Here is a 13,492-nt window from a genome sequence, read left to right as displayed (position 1 = left end):
GTATGGACATATCTTTTAAGTTCCTTTTTAGGTTATTTTTGGGAGCCTGGTATTTATCAGACAGACCAACCGAAGTGATACAATGCCAGGAAATGTCCATTCTTTAATTCCAGTTCAGGAGCTGATTCAACTTAAATGCTGACCAGCCAACCCAGTATTATTCAGAATTCATTATTCAGAAAAGTCTTGTCACAAAGTGTAAAAAGTAGTCTGTGTCACTTGTCTGTTAAAATGTTTACTATCAAGAAACTGCTCAAGTATCTCCTATGTCTACATGTGCAAAAAGAGAAAAAAAAATCTAGGGGACTAGCTAAGGAAATGTTCTTACAGCTTGAAAAAGAACACCCTAAACAAGAGTAGGTGTAGTTATGAAAGAGGATACTGAATTCTTGATTGCCCTAGAAACACCTACTTAAGTCTGTCTACTTATAAGTATTCTCTATCCAAAGATTTGAAAGTACTTTATGACTCAGTTCTTGCAGTCTCCTACTTAGGAAAGTGATATATTAACACAATCAAATACAAGAGGTTTTGTCAGACTGAGGTTAATTGTACAGTACTACAGGACAACTAGCAACAATGCCAGAAGTAAGCCCAGTCCAAGTACCCTGCTTAGATTATAGTAAAAGGGGTTTAGCCATTTAGGGTAGCATCCTCCAGCAGTGAGACAGCATTTGTGGGTCATACAAACATATTTGTTTTCAGGATATTTATTTTCACTCACCTAATGTTAGTAGGTGAAAGTAGCATTGTTGTGTACGAATAGGGTTTATGCAGCAAGTGACAGAGCACTTCTTTTGGCTGAAATATGTATCAGCTCCTCATAGTTGATAAGTTTAAGAACAGTCAAACTCTCTTTGCAAGCCTTTCCATGGAATACTACTTCTACATTTCTTACTGCTAAATAGTCTGTAGCTAACACATCCATCTGTCCTTCAAAATACTGCATACAAAATTAGGGCAATCGCAGAGAATCAGAAGCTGGGATATTTCAGACACTTCAACCAGCAATAGATGTAGTCATTTAATATCATTTTAATAGAAGATACGAACTTGAAACACAGACCAAGTGGTCTCTGTCCTTTTTGTGATCAAAACTCTGAAAACTGAAAGGTAAGTCTGTGGAATAGCATTGAAAACTATCACCAGAATTCATGCTCTTTAAGCTCTTCTGTGTTTCCTTTTCGTCGTTAATGCTGCTGTGGTGGGAAGGCAGGGAAGTGCTGGAAAGGAGCCAGCTGTGCAGCACGTGCCCTTTTCATCAGGTTAGCAGCTGTTTCCAGTCTAAAGGCCACCAAAAGGCTTAGAGAAGTAAGCTGAACTCCACATCTTGCGGCCTTTCATTCATGTGATACTTAAAGTGCAGCTTTTAATGCTTTGATTGCTGAACGTCGGTCGAGTTGTAACAGAAAGCGTCCTAGCAGGAGGCCTGCATTTAATGTACATTGCAGCTTGGCCTATGAATATGTATTATCACCATCAATTCTGTGACAGAAAACAGAAGGAGGCTCCAATAAAGATTATTTGAGCTGTAAACCTGAAGAAAATGGCATTATATAGGAAATACTTCATTATAGTGTATGTGCATGAGACCTTAATGCAATGAGTCTGCACAAAATAAAAATCTAACCATAGCTTGATTTAGTTGTTCCAGTATACTGTATAATTAAAATAGAATTTATGATTTAATTTTTAAAGTTTCACCACACTTGAGTTATATAGTAAAAATCCAACATGCAAGTCTTTTTTCGGAAAGCTTTCATGTTGTTTAAGGATCTTTCATCTTGTTTTAAATGATGTTTCTTCCTCTTAGTTTCTAAACAACGTAGCACGCTGTGAGCAGCAATCATTGTGAATGTTAGACGAGAGCCTGTACCATAGCAAACTATGTTAGGTAACCGGATAAGAGTCCACCATGACAGAAGTACTGTCCGATACGTATTTGATAACCATGTGTTATATCACAACCTAGCTGTTCTTTGCAGTCTCCCAGTAGTGGATATAAATGATGTTTCAAATGCTTAGTGGACTTTTCCTCAATTGAGGAGTAGTTTTTTTCTCTGATGAGTTCCCCTAAGTGCATCCTGATTTTTTTTTTCATTTTTTTCATTTTTCAACTTGAATAAGGAGCTAGATTTTTCTTTATTTTAAACCATGGCTTCATTAATGCCTTTGCTTATAATAAAGTGACAATAGTCATGTGAAACTTATTTTTAATTATAAGACATAGAAAACTATTCTGGCAGAGTCCCTCCAAGAGAGAATATCAGACTCTATACAGCAGCATGCCTATGTAAAGTGATGGGACAAAATTTATTCAATGGCTCTTTTCCCCTGCTCCATCCAGTAGCTCAAACACTTATGTTTGATAATATGTCATAGCTTCCTTAATTTTTAAACAAAACCCAAGATTCATTATCTCTGAATGAAGGTAGCTTTTGGATTTATTCACAAATCGGAATTTAACATAAAACTGCACATACGTAACAAGGCCCATTCCTTAGCACTGGAACAGGCTGCCCAGAGAGGTTGTGGAGTCTCCTTCTCTGGAGATCTTCCAAACCCGCTTGGACGCAGTCCTGTGCCACATGCTCTAGGTGACCCTGCATGTGCAGGGGGGTTGGACTAGATGATCTCTAGAGGTCCCTTCCAGCCTCAACCATTCTGGGATTCTGTGATATATGGTCCCATAATTCCTGTTATTTTTGTTACCTTCTGAAATAAAGGAAGATCTGTGTTGCTCAGACCCCTGCTTCCTAAGGAAATATTCATGCCACCTGCTGGGAAATGATGGAATTTTGCAAGTAATTTTTCAATGGCATTTTATTTTGCTGGTTTTTTAAAATGTTAAATTCTTGCACCTGTTCTTTTGTAAAAGTACATAAATATAACTCAAAATTACGTCAGGAGATCAGACAAATAAAAGCCTCTTTCTGTAGATAAGAGAATATAGCAAACAATTTAACCAGCGCAATTTGGTAGTGATTAGGTGGATGTAGCCCTTCCAAGTCAGCTCAGTTTATCCAGTCAGTTAAAACTGAGACTTCTTGCCTCTGCCTGATTCCTTGGATACTGGATAAACAGTAAGCTTAATGCCCATTAGAAATGGGCGTTATATGTCTTCCCATATAATTATTATAAGCAATAAACAGGACAAATCTAAATCAAGACAGAATGACCGATTCTAATTTAAAAAATTAGCTTTTCTTTCCCTTTGTAACTTTTAAGTTCTGTTAATGTGCTTTAACTAAATATGCATAATTTTGCTTAGTGAAGTGCCATATGCATAACAGTCAGCTGAGTTGTAATGTTTCATAGGATTCTTGTTCAAAGCCTGTAGCCAGCTTAGATTTGCCAGCACCCTCTAGAGCAAGCAGGAAACTATAGCAGCCTTTTGTTTCGTCTTGTGAAAAAGGTATCATAAATAGCTTAAGCATCACATTCATCTTTTTGCCTTTTTACTTCCGGAAGAACAAATTCCTTAAAATCTGAGCCAATTCTGTGTAACTAGTCTGTGTCAAAAGTAGGCCCTGAATCACAGGTGGCTGAATCCCTTGGACCAAGGACACTGGGGTTACACCTGAGCAAACATGAAAATATTGCAACCACCCATCCCTATTTTCCACCTTGACCCCGGCTGTCACGAGTCTTCTGCTCTGGTCCATGTGTTTCCGAGGCAGACACTATTTACACACAGTCTGAGCTATTCTGCAGGTGTGTTATGCAACTGCTGCTGAAAGGAGATACCCCTGAGCAGAGCTACCAGCTTTCATGAATGTGAAACTGAGGAGGTCTCCTGGACCGCTTTGCTGCTGGGGAAACACCCTGGAATCCTGCTGCACTGAGGACACAAAAAACAGTAATTAACATGCTAACAAGAAACCGAAGACAGCAGAATTTACAGTCTTCTAAAAGTTTCTAAGATTATAATTTTGGTTTTCAAGTAGAAGCATTAAGCTGCTGAGGAAAGGGCAACATTTTCCATATCGCTTTACACTGTTAATTCATTATTCATTGCCTAGAATTAGAGAGCTGAACCAAAGGGCTTTGAGTGAGGTCTTGAGCAATAGACTCTAGACGCTGCATAGCGAAGGTGCCGTTGGTTATTTCCAAGTGAAAAAATAACTTGCTCTATAAAAAAAGTTTGACAGCTTTTTTTTCTTAATTTATTTTATTAACTTTTTTGAAAGAATATTGCAAACAATTTGAACATGGGTTTTAGGTGTGGAAGTTACACTTGGTAAAGAGCTTTTTATTATTATTATTACTAATGCCATAATATGTTTGCTGCTGCAACCAAAAACTTTGTTAAACAGGTTGGTGATGGAGGAAGACTAGTTCCTGTGCCCAGTCTCAGTGAAGCTGATAGATACCAACCTCTGAGTCTTGTAATTAAGAAAAGAAAATGTTTTCTTTCAAATAAGTCAAAATTTGCTTCAACGCCATTCACATTAAAAGACATTCTTCAAGGGGAGAAAGAAATTTCTGCAGGTAAGTTTTCTATCTTTTTTTTTAAGCTGAAAAATGTATATTTTTCAGTAAATACAGAACAGTAGTTACAGCTGAACCTTGTACAGGTAATATGATGGTTCTTTAGCACATTTGTTGCAAAGTTAATATCTCATTCATGCAATAAATATTTAGGAAAAAAGTACAAGTCAAATGTTGATTAAAATACAAAACTTTCTGGAAACTTTTTGACTTTCTGGAAAAAAATATATCAATATCTCAATTATATTAACAAATCTCTAAATTTCCTGTACTAATACCTAACAACTTCAGTTAAACCTTATTTTTTTTCAAAAATTTGCATCAGATTCCTGATAAATATTTCAATGTATGTTGATTGTTGAGGTTTAATGTTCACCTTGCTCTGTATATTCACTTTTGAATATTGATGACACAACTGAGCCAATGGTCTCAGTCCTGCAGCTAGTTCATGCTTGTATTTCCTTGTGTTATCTTACTGAATTGGGCTCTACACGGGCATTTGACAACAGCTCTCCGGCTGCAGTAATGGGATTTTGAAAGGTTTTCCCATGATTTTAACCTTTCTCATATATACCAAGGCTTATTTGTGTTTAAATTATGTTTGCTGTGTAATACCAGGAGCTTTGAGGAGTTTCCATCAGAATTAGGAGCTACAGAATTGAACTATCCTGCCTGTATTTCCTCTGTTTTTCTTTGAAACGTCCATGTAATTAGTATCTATGCGTTATACTTTCTGAAACTTTCTGAAACCTTTTCATTGCTTTATTTTCCAAAATAAAAAAAAAGCTCATTAAAAAATAATTAAAAATTCTACTAAAACAAGTCAGTGTGTGTACAGGAAGACTGCACATACAGGTGACAGCAGGAAAAATGCCAGATGAAAAATATGAGAATCCTACTAATTCTACTAGAGTAAAACAAGATCATTAGCCTACTTGTCTGAGTAAAACATTGCAGAATCTCATTTAAAAGTTTGCTTAACAGTCTTTTCTGAAAAGCTTAGATGTCATGATTAGAATGCACCGTGCTTTTTTAAAGGGAAAGAACTTTGTAACTTTGTAATTTAATTTTCATTTTTGTAATAAATACAAGCATTCTTTTCAGCCTTATGAAAAACTTCTTGTTTTAAAAAATAAATAGTATTTGTACTAGGTGATTTTATAATGTCATTTTATCAAAAAATCTTCAAAGAAACAAAAAGGATGACATAAAACCCAGATTATCAAATATATTAAGATGTCTAATGCCTGTATGTTATCTGTTCATTCATATTAAGTTGGCAACCGTTAGGTTCCTTTTTTTCCTTTTTCTTTTAGCATAACAGAAAAGTTTTGAAAGATGAAAGTATTATAAAAATGCGTCAAGGCAAACTTTTTGTTTTACAATAAACACATGCAAAATTTCAAATATGTCAGAATTGGTCTATTATTTCCCTTCAAAATAAACTGACATAGTGTCTGGAAATATTAGATATGAACTCTGGAAAGTATGGCAAGTCTTTCTAAACTGGTTCTGAATCTAGTATTACCAGCACTGGTAACAAAGTGCACCATGATGATGTGAATTTTACATCAGAAGAATAAGATTTCAGGGTTAAGCATTTTAAGAACAGTAAAAGTTATTCTGTTCTTTAAATCCATTGTTTTAAAGTTTAAGGTAATCATTGTCCTCAAACATAGAATGATATATAAAAATACTGCATTTCAGCTCTCCAATCGAGTGTCTATCTTCTTTTATTCAGGTGTCTCATCCTACCAGTTGCTCAACTATGAAGACAAATCAGATGTTTCACTCAGCGGCAAAAGAGGAAATCAGATAATGAATGATGTTGGTTTTGACATTGCTGGATCAGATTCTATTGCCTTTAAAGCTTCATTCGGCATAGTGACGAAACATGAAGTTGAAGTACCAACACTACTTAAAGAACTCAGTACAAGGTTACATTGCATATATTGTGTTCTGGTTCCGTAATTGCACAGTTAGATTGAACCTCTGAATAAAATCCCATTAACACAAAAATAGTTAGTTTTTGATTAGTTTTAGGCAGTCAATAGCAGTCACAATAGTTTTCAAAGTTTCTTTTAGGTCTAAAAAGTCTTAGGTTAAATTGCTGTGATTAGGCACATGACCTTCTGCATAGTAGAGGCTATAAATTTATTCTGGATTAAGTCTTGAATTACAGTGCATCCTTTAGGAAGATATAAATATCTAGAAATAAATATCTTAATATCTAGAAAATAAGAGTTATGTATGTTATTCTACACTACTGAAAATTCAAAATTTGCTTCAAATTTGCTGTCCATTTTCAGCTTTCAGAAATAGAATAAGTTCTCTGCCTTCATCTGATCAACTGGAGAACCATATGTTGCTCAAATTATTACCAATATAGGTACTTGAGATTTTTTGAGCTTATTATTCAACTTCCAAATCCTTTGAAAGGCAAAACAGATGTACCTGCTTCTTTTTTTTTTTTTTTTTTTTTTTTTGTCATAATGTTCTGTGGTTCTTCTCTAGATGCAGTACAGTTTTTAAACCAGCTTTTTTGAACTGTGGACATGAAACTGAACTCAGTGTTCCTGTAGTGTTGGCACAAATGCCAAACTCAGAAGTATAAAATGCATCTATTTTTAGGTGACATTCTTCTCTTTATCTTTTCAAAGATGAGTGCCTGGCCACAGTGTTGACCCTGTGAATTCCAGTGCTGCATCCAATAAATTATTCATTATGTGTAGCTTTACATTTGGTATATTCAGACATATATACTGTTTTTTTCTGCTTATTTAAAGAGCAGTGCAAGTCATTTGGTATCTGTAATCCTGTCTTGTTTTATACCTAGTTTTCCTTTGTAACAGCCAAACATTATCATTAATAGGTATGTGAAGGTGTCTTGTTTCTTGATAAAAATATTCACTATTGTAAGATTAAAAGCCAATGCCTGTAGAGAAAATGCACTTGTTTGATGAGCATTCTGTGCTTACAGTTGCTTTACGGCACCTCTCAATTAGCCAGATTCTTTTCCATTTAGTATATGCCAGCTTCTGTGGTTATGTTTTAGTTTTTTAACTAAAATATTTTATGGCCAAATGCTTTATTGAATCCCGAAATACAGCATTAAAGTTATTGCTTTTATTAATTGGACTCATAACTGTATTAAGAAAGATCTGGTTTTCATAAATTCTTATTTGCTAAAAAGAATTACATATCTTCTTTAAAAATCTATATTAATTAGTGTCTGTGCTGACAGCTCCTTAACTATTTTTAGAAAAGTGTTAGGCGGATAGATTTATGATTTTCTAGGATGTCCACTTACCCTTTTAACACTGATGCATTATTAGCTTACTTTATTTGAATATTTAGGCACTTTTGTTTCCAGCCACTAAAAATCAATCTTAAGGTTCCTGAGATCCACTCAGTCAGCTGTTTCATAGATAAGAGACAGAAGTTATGATGATTTACTGATTTAAAGTTACTGATTATATTAACTGCTTTGTAAATTACTACTAATCTCTGTATTTCCTCCTTCCTCTTGATTTCAGAAAAATAAATTTTGATCATTGTCTAGTCCACCAATCAAGAAAAAGCAAGATGGAAACTTTGTGCGTGGTCATGGAAAGTATTAGAACTACAAGGCAGTGCTCATTAACTGTCCATACTGGAATGCGTGGAGAAACAATGAGAGTAAATATATTTTTTTTAAGTCCTATATTTTTATTTATTTATTTATTTATTTATTTATTTATTTATTTATTTAAAAAAAGCTCTTTGGCTTGTCTTCATAGCTGTTTATGGTTTTATTTAATCACATTTTTTACTCATGTAATCTGTGAAAGATTGCCTGAAAGAAAGTAAATTAGTATGTTGCACTGATGTAATTTGAATTCAAACTTGCTTTTTATTAGTATTGCTCTTTTGGATGTGGGATGGGAAATTCATGAAAGGATGGGTAGACCATTGCTTTGAGTGAAATCTCAGTAAAATTGTGGAAATTACTTCCTTTTTACTGTGAACCTCCAGTAAGCATATATTTCATTATTACCTTCATCTTCTGTAACTCATTCTGTCTTTGGTTTGTTATGACTAAATGGTCAGCATCTTGTTCCCTGTCTTATATGCTCTCAAAAGTTCCCCTAGTCTTTAGTTGGCTTTGGACTGGGTACGTATCCTTCTATACAGGGGCTCTGACAGAGTTGTTGGAGGCAAGGGATACAATGTGGGGGTTCATTCAAGTGATCAGAGAGCTAAGGTTTATTGGAAATGAGGTCACTGGGAAGGTAAAGGCATGGAATTGGCAAATACTCTTATGCATACACACATTATCAGTGTGTTTGTCCATTTCTAGTATTTATGAATCGTTTACATAATTCTCAATCACCATGATGCAAGTTAGATTACTGTCTCTATAGCAAACTTTGTTAACTACATAGTTATTACTCTGAAATTCTTTAATGGTGAAATTTGATGTTCAGTTTCAAAGTTTCCTGCTGACATTATTATTTCCAATATATATACCTAAAGTATTATTTTGTTTTGTTTTCCATTTATTATTATTTCAATTTGAAACTTTTTTTCCTTTTAATGCTTTTATAAATCACAGTTTCACATTATTGAAGATCAAAATTCTAAAGGACGGGACAAAGTCATTGTTTTTCCTGCGCATACAACTATTGCATTTAGTGCTTTTGAACTTTTTATTCATTTGGATGGTAATTTTGGTAAGTGGCATGCATTACTGTAATTACTGCTGTTATTTATAGAAGCCTGAGTTTGTTTTAAAACAATTTTCTTGATCTTGGTGTACATAAAACTCAATCCCATAAAATGCAATATTTTTTTCTTAATTTTATGAACATAAGCATTCTGACTTTATAAGGGACAGAATACTTGAAAAGATCAGCAATGTATGTATTGGAAAACAGTCTGTCATGGAAAGAGTTTTAAAAGGTAAGTATAAACTTAAAAAATAAATCTCACAGTTGGATGGAACAAAAATAATTTCCTTGCTTTCTGACCTGGCTCATAAGACCAAGCAAATAGGTTTTCTGTCAGAGCCTTAACTTCAGTCTGATAGATTGCTACAGCATTTGGTTATCTAAAGTTATTTGCAAACAAATAACCTCAATTACTCAAAATAAATGCATGACTTTACATAGTTCCTGTAAGTTATTCTTCTGTGGAAAGGATAGACCTTATATATTCACATTATTTTTCAGTATTTCTTAGCCTGTAACTAATTACTCAATTTTAGCAATATGATTTTAATAATGCAGACATTCTTTTTTTAATTAAATTTCATAATCATATCAAATGTAAAACTCTCTTTTGATTTACACGATGTTACTAAAGTTTTAACAGCCAGCTTCACATGTACTTTAATACAGAGATCTCTGTAGCAGTCACTCAACTTTTAGAGAACTTGCTTGATGCTATAATTAACACTGTTTTTAATAGAAAAATCAGTAAGACATCATTTGGGAAATAGTTTTTATTTCTTCAGATGTATGCAACACTATTTGGTCTTGAAGTTGCAAATAGCTCTGTATCCTTTGGCATGCACAGTATCTAACTTCCTATTCATAAATATAAGCTTTTTATAAATGTTATAATTTTATAAACCTATTATAAAATAGAAAAATATATTATGGTAAGCTGTGTTATACGACTAGCATTTTTATACTTCATGTAAAATTTTCTAAAGATTCCTTCCAAAGACTTACTTTTCTTGTTACAGAACTCTGTGTGACTCCAATTTCAAAAGGAGGATTTGAAAAAGAGAAATCTGGGCCATCTTCACTCACCAAATTAAGGATGTTGAGGAGCAATCTGTTTCATCGAAGTATGACATTTAATAGTTATAACTGAATGTCTTGATTAATGCATGAAGTCTGTATTTTTGTTTAATTTTGTGTGCAAGATTCACTATTTAGTTAATGTTGAATCAAGCTAATTTCCTAAATGGTTGTAAGGTTCTTGAAAGTTATATTGAGATTGTCTGACATATAATAAATGTTTGGCTTTTTTGCTCATTAAAATTCAAAGACTCAAGACTTTATGATTAAGTTTATATATTAAATGATATTAATGAAGTATTAGAACACGCTTTTTGGGGTGTATCTTCACCTGGCAGGAAATGGGCAAGATAGCATAATTTTCTTTTCTCACTTCAGGAGACATGAACACCATGTTCTAGTAAAACTCAGTCTTGATCACTGGTATGGGACTATACTTCATGCAGGTTGTGTGTGACACTGTGGCAGTCAAGTTTAGAGTTTATTCACCAATATAGAACAAGAGCCTGTTTTTGAATACTTCTTGGTCTAAATATTGTGGAAAGCTGCAAACTGGAGAGTGAACATAAATCCTAAAAAGAATGCTCTGTTTAAGTGCCTTTGCTCCTATTTGTCCAGTTCTTAACCGAGGGGCTTTATAGTCAAAACCTTCTGTGCTGCTCCAATCTACCCCAAGGGAAAGATCTTTCGAGGGTTTAACACATTTCACTTAGCAGTAGCTTCCTCGAATTTTGTTGCCTAATTTAAACTAGTTCGTATTTGAAGAGAGAGGAGGAAATTAAGTAGTTGAGAAGTGATTTCTTCCTATGGTTTTTACATGCTCAGAAACCCCCATTAAACGGTGAATGTGGACACTTGCAAATTTCCAAACTAAAGTACTCAAAATAAGCATAAAGCATTAGCATTGAAGTACTCAAAATAAGCATAATCTGTAATTTGGGAAAAACAAAATTTAAAATGAAAAAAATAAAAAGAAATTAAAATAGGAAAGTACTCAGCTGTAATTTAGCATCAATTTTTTTGAGAGCTTGTCTATCATACCTATCTTTTAAAAATGATAATAGGGTTGTACAGGTAATACAAAAATTCAGAGTGAAGTTAACTTTTGTGAAGTTAAAAGAAAATTTTCACAAGGATTTTGATGGAAAGTAACCTTCAATGTGTAAAGTTTATAATGTTTTCATAAATCAGATTGTAAATCTACCAGTAGGTTATGAGATTGTTTGGTAAATAATTAATAAAGACAAACAGTTTCTATGTTTGTGTTTTCATTTTCAGATAAGAGAGCAGTGGATACCATTGCTCACTCTGATACTTACTTGGAGGACCTTTTTACAGATTATTATGAAAAAGCTGCGAGTATGACTGATCTCTCTACAAGCTACCTCAGAGAAGGAACTCATATCCGAATTAATTTACTTAATAACAACATCCCTAAAGGTCCCTGCATTCTTTGTGGAATGGGAAGTTCTAAAAGGGAGACAGTCTATGGGTGCCTAGAGTGTTCTTTCAATGGACAAAAGTATGTACGACTGCATGCTGTGCCCTGTTTTGACCTCTGGCATAAGAGAACAAGGTAACTGAGCTAGGTAAGTGCCTGTTGTTGCAGAAATAGGCATAAATGTGCCACATTTTTTTTCAAAACTTCAAATGTAAAATAGTAAATGTGTAAAACATTTTATTACTCTACTGTTATTTCCAAATGATTTGCTTCTCAAATATAAATAATGGCTTTAATTACTTGGAAATGCCCCAGTGCGTTCCCTAACATTTTACTTCTTTTCAGCAATTTCTCTTTTCCTTATTATAATTAAATAGACTTTTAAACAAAATTTTATGTCATACTATATGCTAGAACATATTTATAAATGTTTACATAAGCTGGTTCTTAAACCCAAAGATGTTGCGCCTTTATCTACACTGGTGTATGATGGCAAAATGAGAAAAACGTGTTAATAATTTAGTGTTCTCATGAATGTTTAATTTAAGTATCAGATTAAAAAACATGTTAAAAAGGTTCGCTCAGTCTAACGTTTCATTTACAAAGGAGAATAAATAAGCCTGGAGATCGGAGTTTCATATTAGGATGTGATTACCACATATCAGTAGTTTGTTTTGGTTACTAAATAGCACCAGCCAGTCCACATTTGGCATTTGGATTTTAGAGCGTATCTGCTTTTGAGTTTTGTGCCTTCTGTGTCCTCAGAAAACTCTTTAGTGGAAAATGTTTACAAAAGTATCAGACTTACATACTCAGACGTTCAGGGATCGCAATTTTAAAAAGTTAAGTTTGTGTTGTTCAGAAAATACACGCAAGAGGGCACTGCAGAATAGATGCAAACACCATAGATACACCTTAGGAGTGCTAGGGATTGGTAGGTTGTCCAGCCACTTCTCCTGCAATTTTAAAGTGAATTTTAGGTGAAGAAACAATAATTTTTTTCTTTCCCGTACCTTTATGATTAACTTATAAAAGGCTGTGACAAGCCTTTTTATTTGTGCTGCCATCTTCACTGTGTACATCTAACGAATACATGTTGAAATAAGCACAGCTATCACGTTTCTCACTTGAAATTTAAAGACTATCTGACTGTAATTGTTCTTTGCATTTTTTCCAGTGTGAGAGAAAACAGAATCATGCCCAGATAGGTACTCAAGTGAATACAGAGTATCTTTGTTCATGTTCAATCTCATTCAAATAAAACAGTCTCATAGATTTTAAAATTTTTGCTGTAGAGTGAATTGTCTAATTTTAAAATTAGAAAAAAAATCATTTCAATACTGAGTTTTCATAAACACCAAATATTAAATTTTGTATTACACCACAGAGATTATTTTATGTTCCTTTAAAAACCTGCTTTTCTCTTCGAAGGATATAGATAGCATTCATATATTCTAAACTTTCTAACAGATAAATTTGCTGCCTAAATCTGCAAAGTAGTAAATAGTAATTCCTAGAGAACTTGACCTAAAAGCCAGCAGCAACTCTCCAGAGTTTTAATAATTTTTCTTTCCTGAGATTCTGTTTTCCTGGTTTGGTCTACAGGGGACGTGGAACTGATGAATACTTCTGTAAACAAGTCCGGGAACAATTTTTTTTGAGACTGTTAGGACAGAAATAACTATTTTGATCAATGATTTGTATTATGAGGAAGACCACTGAGCAATATTATAGATAAGGATGTGAAAAAAACTAATAATAGATCAGGCTGTTT

At 33.8% G+C, this 13,492-nt stretch overlaps 1 protein-coding gene across 1 annotated transcript; it reads left to right on the top strand.

Annotated features, from left to right (window-relative positions):
- Nucleotides 1–4,209: 4,209 nt before the first annotated feature.
- PJVK (pejvakin) lies at nucleotides 4,210–11,916 on the top strand. The gene is made up of 6 exons (XM_010219376.2): nucleotides 4,210–4,491; nucleotides 6,233–6,428; nucleotides 8,028–8,169; nucleotides 9,086–9,203; nucleotides 10,220–10,324; nucleotides 11,556–11,916. Exons 1-6 carry the CDS (start codon nucleotides 4,281–4,283, stop codon nucleotides 11,855–11,857), a joined length of 1,074 nt encoding a protein of 357 aa, XP_010217678.2. The 5' UTR covers nucleotides 4,210–4,280; the 3' UTR covers nucleotides 11,858–11,916.
- The last annotated feature ends 1,576 nt before the right edge of the window (nucleotides 11,917–13,492 follow it).

This window comes from Tinamus guttatus, unplaced genomic scaffold (assembly GCF_059628265.1).
Source record: "Tinamus guttatus ecotype Peru unplaced genomic scaffold, ASM5962826v1 Tinamus_guttatus_pri_ptg000260l, whole genome shotgun sequence".
Taxonomy (NCBI): Eukaryota; Metazoa; Chordata; class Aves; order Tinamiformes; family Tinamidae; genus Tinamus; species Tinamus guttatus.
The sequence above is the reverse complement of the archived record's forward strand: the minus strand, read 5'-3'. Positions and strand labels throughout refer to the sequence as shown.